The sequence below is a fragment of the Watersipora subatra genome, chromosome 10 (assembly GCF_963576615.1).
Source record: "Watersipora subatra chromosome 10, tzWatSuba1.1, whole genome shotgun sequence".
Classification (NCBI taxonomy): domain Eukaryota; kingdom Metazoa; phylum Bryozoa; class Gymnolaemata; order Cheilostomatida; family Watersiporidae; genus Watersipora; species Watersipora subatra.
The window spans coordinates 59,271,472-59,290,969 of record NC_088717.1 but is presented as its reverse complement, the minus strand read 5'-3'; the positions used below and the strand labels follow the sequence as shown (position 1 = coordinate 59,290,969).

At 36.9% G+C, this 19,498-nt stretch overlaps 1 protein-coding gene across 1 annotated transcript; it reads left to right on the top strand.

Annotated features, from left to right (window-relative positions):
• Window positions 1-1,010: 1,010 nt before the first annotated feature.
• On the top strand, window positions 1,011-10,045 carry LOC137407281 (rho GTPase-activating protein gacN-like). Its single transcript, XM_068093886.1, has 7 exons — window positions 1,011-1,044; window positions 2,052-2,089; window positions 5,543-5,676; window positions 6,491-6,587; window positions 6,979-7,224; window positions 7,430-7,497; window positions 9,751-10,045. Exons 1-7 carry the CDS (start codon window positions 1,011-1,013, stop codon window positions 10,043-10,045), a joined length of 912 nt encoding a protein of 303 aa, XP_067949987.1.
• The last annotated feature ends 9,453 nt before the right edge of the window (window positions 10,046-19,498 follow it).

Here is a 19,498-nt window from a genome sequence, read left to right as displayed (position 1 = left end):
AGGTAGACTCATTAGTGCTGACTCACTTGAGCACATTCAGTGACTCACTCTTATTGACCTCCCAGTATGACATATTTAAGGAGTTTAGCTCTTTCGGCAAATTGCTGAACCGGATCTCTTATTTGCTGAGTTCTTTCCGCAAAGAGGCTGAAAGGAGTGTGTAAATAGAAAATGACAATAGCCTTTAGAAAAAGAGTAAAACATCTGTATAGAGTTATACACAAAGATATACCAATTTGTATAATAAACAATCAATAAGGTTTTGTTGTCAGCAGTTGTTTTTGCGGAGGACATTTGTGCGGTTACCTAAGGCGACCAATTAAAGTGTATCACATCATGCAAGGAGGTTTTAGAAAGGTGTACTAAGTATACCTTTCAAAGACCTTTTCTTATTCAGGAGAGAGTTGATATCTTGAGTTGATAGCATTCTTGAAATAAAATACTCATCACTCATTGAAAGTAGGTCATTGGAGAGTAAGTACATCGAAAGTAGGTCATTGGAGAGTAAGTATATTTAAAGGAGGTCATTAGAAAGTAAGTATATTGAAAGTAAATTCGAAACAACAAAGCTCTCCGAGCAGTAATATTCTAGTTATATATCTCTCTCATATTACATGTATACGTGTCACCTCCGTAGAAGCTTCTAGATTATCTACACAACTCTATCAATAGTAATGTATAATCACTGTACTTATTCTACACTCACTGGTTTATTCTATTGTCTGTCATGTTCCATTTGTATTGTGTGAAAACTTTCCATATTTATTATTGTCTCTTGTAAAGCATCAATAGAAAGAGTAAACTAACGATACACGTGAAAGAAGAAGTTGTCTCTCTTGATTAGTAGATCTTGATTGGCTACTCATCATCAGGGTGTACTAGTTTGTATGTCAAACCCTAAACCGATTGTATTCTTTCACAAGCCCTTCATATACTGTTTATAGACTCCATTCAAACCATCAACACAGCTTCAGTACACACTATGGCAACTATGTTCCGATAGGTTCAAGATGTCACAACTGCCAGATGATGGGGGAGATTCAGGTTGGTCCATAAGAAGCTAAATCAAATATCATTGTTCACACCATTATACTTTTGCATTTCTCCTATTTCATTGACTTATTGTTTTACCTACAAGCACACTTCTTTTAAAGCTGCTGGAACTGAGCAACCAGCTGTCATAATCATTGTTTTCATGCTGAAGATAAATATAGCAATAGTGTTGACAGTGACAAATATATAACTTCCTTGACCAGTACATGGTTAGCTTAAGTATTAGCATGCCTGTATGGCTAGTAGGAGTATTTAGAAGCCACAAAAAGTACTTGTATGGCTTGCATGACCAGAATGTATAGCCACTCATGCATCAACACGCTGTCACCTTTTAAAATTAGTGATCTGAAACGTAAAGTTGTGTAGCTACGTCTGATTTCACCAAAGTCTGCCTAAAAAGTGTTTCATAGTTCCTTGTGCCTTGTAGTCTACCAGTAGCTGTACTACAACTGTTGAATCTGCTACATAGTCATATGTTATCTACTTTTGTATATGTTATGAGTTACCTCTTTTGCTAGTAACGTAATAGCGTATTCTATTCATATACTGTACTACCAAGTAACTGGAACAGGATTACAAACAGGTTACACACGGAACAGGATTACAAACAGGTTACACACCCACACGCACGCACGCACGCCCACACACACACAGCTTCACTAGTTATATGCTTTATTTAGGATATTAGCTATTATTTGTGTCCTCTTTCTGTATACTAACAAATAATAGTAGAAAAGTTAAACGTATGCCTTAGGGTTGCTGGTTGTTCTATAGAGCTGCTGATGAGGAAGTGGAAAGATAGTTAAGGCAAGAGTCGTGAGCCCTTACAGAAACTATTGTCTCTCTGTAAAGGCTATTTGAAATACAACTTACCTCCGCTGTTCACTTTTTATTGCTTGATACTATCTAATCAACAGTCATGCTTCTATCCACCTCTTTTGCGCTTGTGCCATATTTGTGAATTATTGCACTTAACCTTTAGTACTTGAATATTTTAGGTGAAGAAGACACTGATGATCAGAACGAACAGCAACAGGTGAGCAAATAGATTTATTGTGTCAAGTACTATCTCAGAAGATTGAAATGTATCTTGCTTAGTTTTAGAAACCTTCAACAGTATTTATGACTCAATATAAGAGCACATATTGTAGCTCAGTGACGGGTGTTTTCAATATTTATTGCAGTATCGATGGTAAGAAAGCAGTTACTGAATTACTAACAGAGCAATTTGCTTTTCGGTATATATTGAGGTGTAGCAATATATTTACATTGTATTGCAGGTGTCAACTTGCCAGCAAGTTCCTCGACGTACTACTAGACCCCAATCTATGGGAACAATCACAATTCGATCTCATGTAACTAGGTAATTTTTCTGTTCAGGATGTTTTTATATGTTAGCCAAACACACCCTACTTATGAGTTTCATTACTAAGTGACTATATAAATTATTTGTCAGCCTTTATGTATTTGCAAAGCTTGTGTTCCCACATTTTTGGTGGATGCGGGTGGGTTCTCTTTTCGACTCTGGCCTGACATCAAAAAATATGTTGGCCGACCAACGACTCAGTCCAGTCAGACCAATTGACTGCCTACTGGGCCTAGCCAGACCAAAAAACTGACAATGACCAAACTGACTGAAAGAGAAAAGACCAGCCAGTTTCTGAGCTGGAAGAGCAAGTCTCTCATTTACATAGGTGTGACGACAAATGATAATAGGGCTTGAAGTCACGAGAAACCCACATGGCTGAGCCACCGAGCCGAGCCAAAAATTCCAGCTTGGCCCCTCCAAGATGAAAGCGACAGTGCTTGAGATCGAAGGAAAGACGGGCTGGCCCATGACTCGGCCAAAAATGCAACAACTAGTAGTACAATGGGGTCGGCCACCAAATCGGCCGCAGAGGACTGGTCCACCACCGATTCGGTCTCTACAGTCAATGGGCGGAGCTTACTAAAATGATACATATCTAAGGAGTGTGAAGGAGCCCAGTCAAACAGAGCACCTAGAAGTCTCACGTGGAAGTATGCAACTGATTGTTGCATACTCTGAACTGTATTATTATACATATACATTTTGAGAAAATATGTATTCCTTGCCTGTTGTACTTAAATGGTTTGGTTGCTTTTGGAGTAAAGCACAGGGTCACAGTGGATATTTTGCACTGGTGGCAGTGATGGGACCTCAGATCCCTGACTCCTTAAGAACTAGCAAACTTCTGGATGTACTAACCGAGGCTACCCTAGTGGCAGTAAGGAGAGAAATTCAGAGAGAACAAGTATCTCAAGACGAGATACGGTCCAGAGTGAGAAGAGCCTAGCTGACTCAAACGTGCAGCCCCTCTCCAAAGATCTGATGGACCCTTCTTATTAGGGTAGACACAGAGGTGGCAACCAGATGTCCTTGGAGCATGGACAGGGGTACAGAGTGTCTAGCCATTGCATTGAAAAAAATGGTAATGGTGCCCTGGGCCCGGGCTTTGGCTGACCAGTTTAACTTACATTAATTTGGCTTGGGAGAAATAGAATACTTCATCAGCTTCTAAGAGGTAGCCGAAGTTAATGAATAGATCTAGGCTGCCAGCCTGCTGTATCTCTGAGAGGCCCTGAAGAAAAAGGTGGAAAATTGTGGGCAAGTTAATCGGATGGAAGGGTCAGTTTTAGCTGAGTACCCTGAGGAGTGCCACAACAGCCACTCTCCAGAAGCATGCTGTTCGTGTGAAGTGGTCTTCGGCGACCTACTGGACCTCTCATCGAGCTAAAATGGCCAAAAGAAATGTTCTGTAGTACGCTAAACAACCCTGGCCTACAGCAACATCTGCTGGCAGTTTTGACATCCACATTAACTGATGTGGTCAGAGTCGGCCTTTGGTTTCTGTAGATTAAGTCTGGGAAACGTCACTCAACAGCCATCTGGTCTGTGGAAGGGAAGCTAGCAAAACAGACCACGATTGCATGAAACCACATTATCAGTCAGCTTGCACTATTGATGCACAGCTGACGAAGCAGGTCTGGCGACTTCTTCTGTGCTGAGATTGTGGAAAACAGGGAAATGTCCGTAGGGACTGCTTTAGAAAGAAGCAACCGAACCGGAAAAACAACTAAGGGCCGCAATGATAGTGCCTATTGCTGGTTGCAATAAGGTCCCCAACAGTTCGAGTACTAACAAGTCTCTCCAGTCAGCCGATTGGATGCACAGAGCCAAGTTGGACTTCAGCTAGCAAAGTTTTGAGAAATAACAAGAAGGTGGCGCAAAGATTTTGTGTCACATAACTTGAAATGGGGAGATAACACTGTGACCTTTTGCCATATCTACTCATAATGAAGAAGGGAGGCAAGGAATTCTTGCCATATTTACATTAGATAAAGAGACGATGTAAAAGTCTCCTGCCATAGCTATTTGGAATTACTATGAGGTCTTAAAAAAGCTGGAGCCTGAGTATCTGGAAACAGGCTCGGCTGTGAAAACACAACTGGGGCCTGAACAAGCCACACTAGGCTGTTGCCAAAAGCGCGCTCGGAACCAGATCTGAAAAAACCTGGCCGACAAATGGTCGGAAACCTGCTTTTAAGGCAGTAGGGCCAACTTAGACAGCGCTCTTTTATCGGGTCAGCTGGCACATTAGAAGTCTGTCCTGGCAGACTCAAGTCTCTTGACAGACTCTTGCCTTTAGAGGCAAAAGTGGTGCCGAGTCGATCAAGGCGCAGGCACTAGACTGGGTCTATTTTACAAGCTACTTCCTCCCTAGAAAGCTAGAGGGGTGGTCTGTGTATTTCCTAATTGATTCAATTCATACCACCCCATGTGAAAAGAACTGCAGAGCACAACAACTGGAAGCTAAATGACTTGCTCCAGGTGCTACCGTTTAGCCGAGGCCAAGAAAAATGAGACCTGCGGCTTCCCTGGCTATTGAGGGTGTGCCGAAGCATGCTACACTTAGCTATAAAATAAATGGCAAATATGCTCATACTGAAGTGAGAGCTATGACTCCCAGACCAGGTAAAATTTTAATCACCTCCTGTAGAGGTAATCACCTCCTTCTACCTGAGTTCTGCTATAGAGTTCATCCCTGCCTGGCATGAATACAAAGTAGAAACACAAAAGAGACTAGAAGAAATGTGTGGCGCTTTCTGGCAGGTTCAGATAGAAACTTGACAAGATGATCAGAAATAGTCACTCCTGTATGCACTTGGCGATTTGTTGTGGATGATCAATAAACAGAGGCAACAAGGAGACAACCCTAAGCTGCGAGCCAAGTTTTTGAGGCTATACTAAATAGTTAAAGCTTGGCCAAACTACACGTACTTGATAGAGTAGCAGTGACAGTCATCAATTCAAAACTAAATTCTACCATGTGTGCACAGAGCTATCCTGAAGCCAAAGAGAGGCCAAACATAAAGAGAACCAGGCTACCTCAAATAGAGACTGACAAGCCAGTTGGAGAGACACAGTAATTAGCTGCCACAGCCTGCCATCTAGTATCCACTTGAACAGATATGCAGGCCAGAGACTGGAGACATAGGCCGAGCCATTCCGACCTCAACAGAGCCAAAGGAAAAACGCACTAAATCTCTGAAAGCCACAGTCTGGCCCATGACTCTTGAAGAACCAGTTTGGGAGTTTGTAAGGTATAACCACCAACCGACCACAACGATCCACAAGCCAGACCAGTACAAATATGGAATATGTCTTAACATTGCGCCAGTCAATCTTACACGAGCTGAACGGAGCTGTGATGTCAAAAGAGCGCCAAAATAAACCGTCATTCTGTGGAGATCTATTTTTATTACGGAGTGCCACCATGCTACAGCTATGTGAAACACTTAACTACATACAGCTATCTAGAATAGATTTGAAGCAAAGTGAGCTTAACAACTCTTTGGAAGATTTGCTGTGCTCAGCTATCAAGCAAGACAAATTGGCTGTAAGCTGACTATAAGAGGAAGAGCCTAGATGCTCTCCGAGCTGCAAGAGAGAGAAGGCCCTTTCTCTTATAGCCAGCTGTATGGCCTGGCTCTGGCTTGTTCCTTCATGTATAGAGGACAAGCCAGAGCTTCACTCGCAGTACTTGACGAGGAGCTTTCAGATGCTACTGTGCTAAATTATATCACACTCTAATTGTGACACTTTATATTAATTGTGCAAATACGTTTTATTATGAACTCAAAGTGGTTGGTTTTTGCAAGTGTGGAAAATTAAAGAGTCAGAGCAAATCCTTTACACATTCATAATAACAAGACAAAACCTGCTTAATAACTTAACATCTGTTTGCACTGAGACATCTGAAAAATTCACATTGCTTAAAAGCATACTAGTAAACAGTTTTAGCCTTGCACACAAAATATCTATATTGTATTTAATGCGTTCACACATGTATATTTTCATTATGTGCATGATGGTGTTTACAATTCAGCTACAGCTGAGCTGAACAAACTGTTGTAGACAAAACGCTGAGTATGATGACAAAGTGTACAACGGACTCCTTGAGGCTCTCACACAAACTGTCAAATCAAAATCACACATTTTGGTTGACCAAAGGGTAGGTCTGATGGTATGTGATCAGTTGATGAGCTTGAGTGATATGGACGAATTGGTGAGCGCAATACCAAAATACTTGAAGGGCGCATTAGAAAACGACTATCCAATACAACTAAATGGAGCCCTACTTGAAAAATATTTGACCCTGAGAGTTATCTTTGATCGATTGAGCTATCACCGCGGAGGGAATTCATTCAGTCCTGAGCAACTGTGCATCTTGCATGATGACATACTAATGCTGCACAAAGATTATATGTGTATAAAAAACAGCAGGACCCGTTTTTTCAGAAGCGCTGTAGGAGAACTTAGAAAAGAAAAACTTAGAATTATTCTGCCTAATTTTATCAAAACTAAGATATGGATTCCTCCACGAGATCCTTCTTGCTCATCAGATGACATTATATAGCGCCATAATAGGTATAAGAAGATGTAAAAGAAACCAGGCTGAGGATCATGAATGGAACAGCACATTTGAAGCTATTGAACGAATTCGTATATCGGTGACCAAGTACCAGGAAGGTGCTGACCCTTGTGGTGATATTGATGGCTACTTGAAAGACTTTAACAAAGTAGCTATATACTTTTCTAGGGAACTACCCCGCCATCTACATAGCGGCTCAGCCAACTACAGGAATCCGGTAAGTGAGAGACTTCCATGTAAGAGTTATTTAGTTTTGTTAACTGCAAACTCTAGTAGTTAAATATAATGATCTAACCAAGTCTGATTGGCTGCTTGCTACTGCTTTCCTTCATAAAGAGAGTCTATTTCTTGTTTGTATGTATGTTTTCAGAGCTTTTATTTTTATCACCTTTAATATGCATGTCATGCTTGTATATTGCCAGGAAGAGGAGGCCGAGGAGCTCATAGCGAAATATGCTGACACAAAAGCTTCGATTGTCAACAGCGAAAAGTAGGTTGGGACATGCTAATCATTCTACATCTATCCCTTGGACTAGGAAGTGTGTGGATTATTGTTACCTATGGGATCATCTCTTTGTAACCTTGTTAAAGAGACAACCTTTTGTAAACACTTTTGTAACCTTGTTAGAAATGGTTATGGTTAAAGAGGTATTTTGTGGTTTAGAGTAAAAGCTTGGTAGCTATAAGGAATCAGTGCTCTGTTAAAAACTGAGGCGTCCATCCTATTTCTGCTTGTGCTCCTATTAAGTGCATTCAATGCATTACCTATATGATGCACTAGTTATGAAAGTGTTTAAAAATCTTTGGCCGGTGTAACCTCATTACACTCTATGCTGTGCAATAATTGTGTCCATATCTAGAGTACTGTATTGCATTTGAAAAAATCTAACCTTCTGTCAGCCTTTCTAATACTCAGTACAATAAAGCATATGCTCACTGCTACCTCGGCATGCAGAGTTTCAACACTTAACGTAAAATTATATGCGTCTCCCATTATTGTAAAGATTAGCCCAGTTAGTTTAATATCGGTGTAGTCTTCATTAGAGCGGTTTCCTCTATTTATGTTTGTCTCCATCTCTACCTCCAAATCTATGCACTTCTAAATCAAAATAACAATCGAACCACTTTTGATCAATCATTGATTTATTGATCAGCTGTTTACATATAATATTGTAGTTTAATAGGATTTGCATTAGATATTATATTTAGTTTAGTATCATGTATTTTTGTGCTATTTATAATTACCTGAAATATTAAGTAAGATATCATAATTATAGGGAATTTTTAGGCTGTGGAATGAATTAACTGAATTGCAGTGTAATCCTATGGAAATATTAATTTTCAACATACAATTATTTTAACATATAAAGTAAGCACCAGAAAGAATTAAACTTAAATGTGAAAGTTTGACTGTAGAAAGGTTTCAGTACATAACAACAAGTAATTGTATTAGTACATAGAGTATCCAGTGCATAACAACAAGTAATTGTATTAGTACATAGTGTATCCAGTACATAATAACAAGTAATTGTATTAGTACATAGTGTATCCAGTACATAACAACAAGTAATTGTATTAAAACATAGTGTATCCAGTACATAACAAGTAATTGTATTAGTACATAGTGTATCCAGTACATAACAACAAGTAATTGTATTAAAACATAGTGTATCCAGTACATAACAAGTAATTGTATTAGTACATAGTGTTTCCAGTACATAACAACAAGTAATTGTATTAGTACATAGTGTATCCAGTACATAACAACAAGTAATTGTACTAGTACATAGTGTATCCAGTACATAACAACAAGTAATTGTTTTAGTACATAGTGTATCCGGTACATAACAACAAGTAATTGTATTAGTACATAGTGTATCTAGTACATAACAACAAGTAATTGTATTAGTACATAGTGTATCCAGTACATAACAACAAGTAATTGTATTAGTACATAGTGTATCCAGTACATAACAACAAGTAATTGTTTTAGTACATACATGTAGTGTATCCAGAACTGGCCCGTGTTTATACTGCTCAATACGAAGAGCTACAATTCTATGAGAAGTATTAATACTCTGTAGTTAGACATGGACTACTACATGTAATTGTTCACTGCATAAATGATTGCTATTATCTATGTATATAAAATATATTGATATGTGTATTAGCTGAGCTTTATTTTCTATAAGCTGAGATTAAGCTGAATACATCTGCCATAGGTACATGCATAATATGAGATAGGCTCACAGAAAGGCAAATAGAAAGAAACCAGAGAAAATAATTTTAAGGCAAACGCTTTTTCATGCGGTGTGGCGGGGCTTTAGTATATGTCTTTGCGCTCTGAATTCCTAGGTCTCCCGATGTGACTATCAATGATTTAGGGACAGCGCGGAGAGTGAGTTACTTTTCTATAATTTTATAAATGTCTAGGTCTGAGTGAGTTTTGACTCATTGATCTGATATAGGAGTAGCAATTCATTGCAGACAATATCTTCTACGATATTCAAAATGACGAGCTAAATTGAAGGCTCTTCTTTGCCAAAGTAGAGAAGGAATTCTTCCCATCAGTCTGCAATGGACGAAATCAACTTAGTTCTGATCAAGTGTGGTGATAGACCTAACAGTAATTATAATTAAGCCAAAAAGTAGGATGCTCTTGTCTCAGGATATCTGGTTATCAAAAATCTAACCTTATGTTCTCGGTCGCCCATAACAAGAAGTTTTTGTTGATATATTGTAGGGAAAAACAAGATCTTAAAAAGGAAATAAAAAAAATAAAAGGGGAAAACGATAGATTGAAGAAGATCATGGGAGAGCGAGCTCAAGAATATGAGGAGAGAATCAGGAAACAAGAAGAGGAAATTGACTTTATAAAAGAACAAGCTGAAGTTTATAAAAAGAAAATCAAAGAACTACAAGAGGAAAATGTTGTTTTGAATGAAACCAAAAAAGGATTGGAGCTCAAGCTTATGAGCACTCTGTTACAGAAAGCAGAAAAACCCAAAGGTAGAGCAAAGAAACAGCTGAAGAGCTAGGAAAGGGATATCGCAAAAAGTAACCTATAACTTGTAAGTACAAATAACAACAGTCAGTTAGTTTGACGCTGACAAACAGACAACGAATTAAAACTGAAGATAGAAGAGTCGAGAGTAATGAAAAACAGTAGTACTTAATGATAGTACAAGACTATGAGACTGAGTTATTAATAACATCTGTTACTAATAGTAGTACTGAAGTACTGTATTAGACTGAGTTATTAATGACATCTGTTACTAATTGCAATACTAAAGTACTGTATGAGACTGAGTTATTAATGACATCTGTTACTAATAGCAATACTAAAGTACTGTATGAGACTGAGTTATTAATAACATCTGTTATTAATAGTAATACTAAAGTACTGTATGAGATTGAGTTATTAATAACACCTGTTACTAATAGTAGTACTGAAGTACTGTATGAGACTGGGTTATTAATAACATCTGTTACTAATAGTAGTACTAAAGTACTGTATGAGACTGAGTTATTAATTACATCTGTTACTAATATTAGTACTAAAGTACTGGATGAGACTGAGTTATTAATAACATCTGTTACTAATAGTGGTACTAAAGTACTGTATGAGACTGAGTTATTAATAACATCTATTACTAATAGTAGTACTAAAGTACTGTATGAGACTGGGTTATTAATAACATCTGTTACTAATAGTAGTACTAAAGTACTGTATGAGACTGAGTTATTAATAACATCTGTTACTAATAGTACTACTAAAGTATTGTATGAGACTGAGTTATTGATAACATCTGTTACTAATAGTAGTACTAAAATACTGTATGAGACTGAGTTATTAATAACATCTGTTACTAATAGTAGTACTAATGTACTGTATGAGACTGAGTTATTAATAACATCTGTTACTAATAGCAGTACTAAAGTACTGTATGAGACTGAGTTATTAATAACACCTGTTACTAATAGTACTACTAAAGTACTGTATGGGACTGACTCATAATAGTTTCATATTTGTTGGTCGTTAGGTACGATATTTTGCGATAGCTTGCTTATGTTTATTGCTTGTTTGTGAGACTGCTTCTTGTTTGTTCTGGATCTCTAACTGTCTGCTTATGACTGGTTCACACTATATCGCTGTATCTCGGTATTGATGCCACAATACTTTGGTGCTCGTCGATGATAACAATGTTCACACTATCACAACCCATTCACGTTTGCATCAGCAAATACTCCATGACAGTGTTTTCATTTTTCCTTTTAATTTTTCGCGAAGAAACTATTTTTTTGCATGCTTGAATCAAATACTAGTCTTGCAGCAACAATCATAAACGGAAATAATTAAACCACGCTATTTGCAACTGCGATTTCCTATCGCCGAAATGGTTCACATTGTACAGGCGGTCGTCAATGCTCGGCGAATTATTGGTAAAGTTTGACAGCTGCAACCTTTACCAACGTATCCGTGTTGCTTCCTCAACGTCATCGGTTTGTGGTTTACATAGCAGACGATGATGGCCGAAAGGAAAACGCTGACATACGACGATATAGTGTGAACCATTCTTTAGCTATGCTACAAGCAATGCATGAATTCACTTCTATCATTATAATCCATGCTGTTTACTTATCAAACTAAAGCCTATCTGAAATATTAATTCAGTGCCTTCTTGTTATTTTCAACAGGTGAACTGCGGAGACCATAACACAAGTATGCACATTCGCTAACTAGCTGTCCACTGGGTTGTGTCTGCTAAGAGAGCATCTACCTTCCTCTATTTTGCTCAAATACCAACTTTGCCTTTTTCCATACCTTTATGATTTACTAAATATCTCATAACTTTGATAGGCTATGACCTCGATGTAACCTGCGTTCCGACAGCGTTCAGCGTTCCGACAGCTTTGACCATACATGACTTTTCAGCTCTGGTTTTACCCAACTAGGAGTTGTTTTCTTCCTCACATATTCATTTTATACCAATTGTAGCATATTTATTATTTTATAAGACTCTTATTGGGACTTTAGCTTTGTTTGCTTTCAATTTTCTGTGCAGCCATCACTATTACTACTTGCAAAAAGTAGTTTCATTACTTTATTAGTAAAGATGTTATTTTGAACCCTTCATTTATTATTTATTATATTTTTTTAAATAAAAGGCAGCAGTCTCAGTAAGATGTTTTTGATTTATAAAACCTAAGCCTAAAACTTATAAGGTTATGTCGTGCATAACTGTGAGCAAGCTACTCAGTTCACATGCATGAGATTATCTCATATCCAATGGATAAGTCACCAAATACAGTGACCATGTACTGAATGTTAAGTGGCGTATGATTTCTTCATCCCTAGATTATTGCTAAATTTCTTTGAGCAAAATAAATGCTTTTTTCTGCAAGGGAAATGCTGATAGAGTTATCCTCGGTATTCCGCTATGGCCTGGTGAAAAGAATCAAGATAAGTAGGAAAAGCAAGAAAGAATAACTCCTCTATTCCTTAAATGCTCCTGTTCAAAAATCAGCTTAAATGTGAAGCAATAGTATAAGTGAAAGGTGGGTCCTGATGTCTGTGTACCAGTATACTTTTCCTCGTGTCTAAAACTTAATAGAATTTCATGTTGTCATAAAGGTTGCTGCACTCGTCTATATCTCTGAATTATAGTATCAGAATTGTAATTAGAAAAATCTTAATAAAAATGTGAAAATATTGCTTTGTTGTTTGGCCAGCAACAATTTGGTGTGATGCTCACATGTTGCATAACAGAATTCGAGTGTCTCATTGTCTCTAAGTTCTGTCCACAAACTATGGAGTAAAATTGCTAAAGAAGAAACCTTTTAAACTGGTGAAAAAAAAATGTAAGAAATATTGTTTCACTTAAGTTGTTGCCTAGTTGTTTCTAGGATGGAAGGTCTTCAGATATAATCTCTAGCATATTTTCACAAATACAACTAAAAATTGTAAGAGACAAGCACCTAAAATTAGTATTGTGAAAGAAGAAAATAGTTGAGCCTAGGGCTAAGAAGAAACCTTATGGCCAGCCGGTTGTGCCGAGTTTAGGAGGATGTCCCGGCCCTACTGAGCCAAGAGGGTCTCGGACTAACCCTGCTGAATCGACAAGAGGGTTGTTGTGCTGGTAATTAAATGAACTGGAATATCCTGCCAATTACTCTACAATGTATTGGAAATAATTGAGTTTATAACTGAATTCAGATGGGCTGATTAAGCAGTTATTGCTAATAGCTCATAAATAAGGTCTGATCTTGTTTATTGACTGTTTTAATCAATTTATCTTGTTAATTAATATAGCTAAGATTTTACAGTTGGCCTTCCTAGTTGCTGCAATTTAGAACTAGTTTCAAAGGAAATGCGATCCCTAAGGTAAAGAATGTTGATGGGTTTTTCCATAATCCTATGTTTATTTTAAGAACAAGAAACAGATATAATAGTTATACCTTTAGATTAAATTATAAGAATAGAAAGTAAATATCTAGGATTTAAAATATAGCCACCATCTTGCTCTCTGTGTCTGGCAGGATGAGGCTATATTGAAAGAGTGAAGAATATGAGTGAATATTCATCCTTTTATATTGATTCAGTGTCCAGGAGTGAAACTATGTCTCAGGTCTTTGATTATTGATTTTTTAGTTTTTAGGGTTTCTGGCTACTTCTTGCTGTTTTCCGTCAACGGAGATTTCATTATGTGTAGTCTCTAATCATAATATCAGGTCTAATGTAGACTGGTACCAGATACAGATTTCGATATCACATGACACAAATTGTCATAGTCTGTTTTATGACTACAATACTTTGGTGATTATTTGAGATGTATTTATGCCGAGTTCTCAATGTTCTAATAGAACAATGGGTAGGTTGAATTTAGAAGTTGGCTTGTAATGGTGATCATTTCATCTCCAAAATTTGTAGATGTTATAACCATGAAAATCTGTTATGAAGTTTACAATGATGCTGTAACTTGTTATTCTCTTTATGTCTAACTGTACAGGGCTGATATCAGATATAACAATGCTCTTCACTTGGGCAATTGCATTATTTGAACCAGAAATTCTCTCTAAATTCTCTTTCCGTTTTGTTAGACAAAATATCAGACAAAGAAAGTCTGATATCTCATTTTTACGTTTGTACCAGTATTAAGAGGTACCAGTATTGTCCATCAAAACTTTGAATACAACGAGCTTCTGCTGCAACAGTAACCTTTTTTATATACACACTTCCATGAACTCATCGGTTTTTTTCTAATTAATTTGAAAGCACATAAAGACATTTCTCATGATATGAAGTTTAAAATTTAGAATGGTAAATGTGGTATATTTTATATAAAAATAACATTTTTTGTGCAAAGAATTTTCACTACTCAAGGCAATGCCGGGCATTCTCCTATTATGTTTATAAAACTGAAGTGTATTTGCTGTTATTTACATGGTCTCTCATGTTGTAACCCATTTAATCATAGACAAACAATATTTTAGTATCGCTGAATAACAAGCCATTTTTTATCCGTCGTTTTTCACTGCAACTTCCTGTTATAGCTCCCTAACTGTGTGAGACAAGATGGTGTAGTAGCTCCACATGTTCTTGTTTTATTGTATCTTATAGTGCCATAGGAGTTTTTTGCTCATGCATCAGTAGTCGTGTCTCTAGTTATCAGTCGGTTGTAGAGCTCAGCTGAACTCTGAGGAACAATGGACAAAGGCTTTGAAGGTTGACTTGCAACAAAATTCACATTACCGTTATTTGATATGAAAAGATTCACCATGTCTTACTCTGTTGTGTTGTAGGTGCAAAATACGTGGAAAGGTGATTAAAAGCTCTTAAAAGCTCAAAAACGAACAGTTAATCGCAGCCACACGAGACCGCCGTAGTTTGGATTCCCTTTCCAAAATGGCTCAAATGTGATGTAGTTGTGAGAGATGGTTTCTGTTTACACCTTCTTGCAACCTTATTCGTTGGAATATTTTCACAAATATACTTCACGCATTCAATAAAACTATGTCTATTGTTCTCACGCGTCTATTTTATCATCATTTTAAGGCTGTCAATTTTAGCACTGATGTCTTATAACTTACCGTGAAAAATCGTTAAATTTTTTAACCTTAGCTCGAAGGAATACATACCATTGTCTGATAATCATGACGAGCCTGTTGATCACCTGTGATAATCGAAAAGTGCTGCAAAAATTATTTGCGAATAATTGGGTCACGTGATCAGATTACGACTTGACGATTGAATAATGCCGAAACAAAACTGTAAAGTAGCAAGCATCTATATTTGATACGGGGTCTGCGGTAAAACCCAAAGTGTTTGTCATAAACTAGTACTACGATAAGTTTTATATTGAGCTTTTTATTGGCCTTTCAATTCACGTGAGAACATACGTGACAAGACGATAACCAAATTTCGTGGTTACGTCATCGAAATAAAGAGATTCCAATCTACGGCGGCTTTTCGTTTTTGAGCTTTTAAGAGCTTGTAGTCACATTTCTACATATTTGGCACCTACAACACAGCAGAGTAAGACATGGTGAATCTCTTAATACCAAATAACTGTAATGTGAATTTTGTTGCAAGTCAACCTTTAAAGCTTCTTCTCACTACTCTCAAATGGTGTATAACCTGGGTCTCTGCTCAAATTTCTAGTGAGGATTATTGACAGTGCCCGCTTCGGAATGCTGCATAGCCCAAGAGAATAATATTGTTGTATTCAATCTGTGCTCTACAAGTCACCTCATATTTCTACTAAAAACTCATAGAGAAAGAACATGGTTGCTTTGGAGTTATTTAAATCTTTATATCAGCTCTCACCATACTACTCTGTTCTTGTTCAAGTTATTATTCTATTTAAATAATACATACTTTAATCGTTGAAATTATATTGCTGTTTATGTTCATGGTAGTCTGTATCCTATCCATATCGCTGACGAACTGTACAAGATCACTTGATAAATGCACAGATTTGTACAGAGACTAATGTGCTGACTGTATAACTACCGTATTGTTACTGTCTTTCACTTTTTACAAACTGAGTAAAAAGAAATTTATAAATGGTGTTTGGTAAATAATCTAATTCTAAATATCTAAAATACTTTATTTGTAAATTTTTAAAGCTCTCAAAAACATTTGTCTGGTTCACCTGGTTTAGTTTTTATTAACAAAATACCAATTACTGTAAAATGTAATGCACAGTTTTTAGCAACAATGCCTGATAAAACCACAATTTCATAGCCATAGTATAAAGTTAACTAGTAAATCACGATGTAAATATTAATATGACTTTCATGATATGGTGTCAAGTGTTATAAAAGTGAAGATGGCAGAGGGCTTGTGGGTAGTGCTGCTCGATAAAACAATATTGCACAATAGGTGTCGATTTTGTGTGGGACAATTTCATTTTGGGGCGTTTAGTAGGTTCCTTCTGTAATCGGGTATATCCACGTTTTCGATATCATATCAAGACGATAAATATCTGTGTTTAATTAGTAGAACCAACGTCGGTTATCGTCGGCTTTCGTGACTCAATACTGGCACAGCACTAGTTCCTAAAAACTTATTTGCGATCCTGCGGATTTCCTTGTTAGAGAGGAAAGACGACTCCTAATCGTTTTGTGGTTGGACACGATTATCGCCCTTGTAGTTCTGCTTTTGGTAAAACACCACAATCATCTATATCGAGAGAGCATAACTCTAAAGTTTCAATATAGATAGCTAACAGGGCAAATGTATTGTTTTGGCATATGGTGTCATATCACACAGCACTACATGTGGGTGGCCGCCGGTGACACTAGTGCTACCGGTGCTCACTCATCTGTGTGATATCATAACTGTGTCTGTTCTTCTGCAAACTGTCAGCTGGGCTGTCTTGCTACTAGTGTTAACTATCGGACAGTCCATTTTGTTTCATGCTTGTACTTTTTGTTATTGTATACGCTTCAGGTATAAGTGATATAACATAATTGTCAAATTAATCAAACTGGTTACACAGTGTGGACTTGTACTACTATCCCCTTCTGTAGGTAGACTCATTAATGCTGACTCACTTGAGCACATTTAGTGACTCACTCTTATTGACCTTCCTGTATGACCTATTTAGGAGTTTTGTTCTTTCGGCAAATTGCTGAACCGGATCTCTTATTTGCTGAGTCCTTGCCGCAAAGTTGTTGAAAGCAGTGTGTAAATAGAAAATGACAATAGCCTTTAGAAAAAAAACTAAAACATCTGTATAGAGTTAGACAAAGATATGCTAATTTGTATAATAAAGAATCAATAATATATTTTTGTAAGTCATTTTTGCGGAGGACATTTGTGCGGTTACCTAAGGCGATCAATTATTGTGTATCACATCATGCAAGGAGGTTTTTGAAAGGTATACTAGGTAGGCTGCACGTCAATAGACATTTTCTTTTGGGAATATTTTTAGCCTACAATAGATTTCAACACTGTGACTTTTTACAATACTGTCTTCTCTTATTCCGGAGAGAGTTGATATCTTGAGTTGATAGCATTCTTGAAAAAAATACTCATCACTCATTGAAAGTAGGTCATTGGAGAGTAAGTACCTCGAAAGTAAAGTTGAAACAAAACTTTGTAGGCAGTAATATTCTAGTTACATCTCATATGATCTGTGTCACTTTTGTAGAAGCTTCTAGACTGTCTACACGACTCTATCAATAGTAATGTACAACCGCTGTGCCTAATCTACACTCACTGATTTATTCTATCGTCGGCCATGTTTCATTTGTATCGTGTGTAGAAACTTGTCGATCTTCTGTCTGTTGAAAAGCATAAAAAGAATGACTAGCAATACATGTGAAGGGAGAAGTTGTCTCTCTTTATTGGCAGACCCTATCACGTATTCATCATCAGGGTGTACTAGTTTACGTGTCAAACCGTAAACCAGTTGTATTCTCTCACAAGCCTTCTATATACTGTTTATAGACTCCATTCAAGCAACAGCTTTAGTAAACACTATGGCAGATAAGAAAAATAGGTACGAGGTTTTACAGCTAGATGATGGGGAAGATACAGGTTGGTCCATAAGAAGCTAATCAAATATCATGGCTGCATCTCCCATGTTTACACTATTGTACTTTTGCAGCTCTCGGATCTCATTGGCTTATTGTTTTACCTACAAGCACACTTCTTTTAAAGCTACTGGAAATAAAAAGCCAGCTGTCATAATAATTGTTTTTTTTGAAGATAAATATAGTAAGAATGTTGATAGTGTCAGATTCCCAACTTCTCTGACCAGTACATGGCTAGTATGAATATTAGTAAATCTCAGGAAGTACTTATAAGGCTTGCATGACCAGAATTTGTAGCCACTCACGCATGAGCACGCTGTCACTCTTAGACATCTGTGACCTAAAGTTTTGAGCTGTGTAGCTACAGGTCAGAGTTCACCAAAGTCTACCTAAACAAATTTGGTGGATCTTTGTGGTCTACCAGCAGTTGTATTACAACTATTGATTCTGCTATATAGTCATATGTTATTTACTCTGGTATATGTTATAAGTTAACAGATTTGCTAGTAGGCCTAACATTCTGGTATCTGTTCATATACTGTACTAAGGGGTAACTGGAACAGGGTTACAAACAGGATACACACACATAGCTTCACCGTTTATATGCATTGCTTAGGCTATCAGCTATTATTTTTGTCCTATTTGTGTATACAAATGAGTAATAGTAAAAGAAAAAGCTAAACATATGCTTTATGTTGCTGGTTGTTCGAACATGTACAAAAGGGTATAGACATGCATCAGTTTAGTAACTTCTTATTAATGATACAAAATTGGTAAATCATGCTTGAGGAGATTTTTATGATAAAAAGAAGAAACAGAAAATAGTTCATTGCTATATAACTACATTACTATACTATCTACAAACAAGTCAATGGAGATGTGTAAATTGTGACATATCTGATATTTGTTTACATCACCTCTTTGAAGTATTCATTGGTTTCCCTGATTAGCCAATCTGATTAACAGCATGTTATACAATAAAGTAGGTATATGTAAATGTTTATTTACCTGTTTTAAACAAATACATAATTGTGTGTAGCTGATGAAGAGCTTTAGAACTGTTGATGAGGAAGTGGTAAGAGAGTTAAGACAGGAGTCGTGGGCCCTTACAGAGACTATTGTTCCTCTTTACAGGCTATTTGATACAAAACTTACCTCTGTTATTTACTTCTCATTGCTTGATATTAACCAATCAACAGTCATGCATCTATTCACCTCCTTTGTGCTTGTGCCATAATCGTGAATTATTTTACTTAACTTCAAGTAATTGAATATTTTAGGTAAAAAAGACACTCATGATAAGAACGGACAGCAGCAGGTGAGCAAATAGATTTACTCTTTCAAGTCTTATCTCAACAGATTCGAATGTTTCTTGCTTAGTTTTAAAAATCTTCAACAATATTCATGAATCAATATAAGAACGCATATCGGGGCTCAGTGGTGGGTAT

Excerpts from the sequence above, each read along its gene's own strand:
- LOC137407281 (XM_068093886.1), top strand. The coding sequence starts at position 1,011 with ATGTCACAACTGCCAGATGATGGGGGAGATTCAG. Across the intron at positions 1,045-2,051 it reads AGATGATGGGGGAGATTCAG|GTGAAGAAGACACTGATGAT; the intron begins GTTGGTCCATAA and ends TGAATATTTTAG. Across the intron at positions 6,588-6,978 it reads ACATTTTGGTTGACCAAAGG|ATGACATTATATAGCGCCAT; the intron begins GTAGGTCTGATG and ends CTTGCTCATCAG.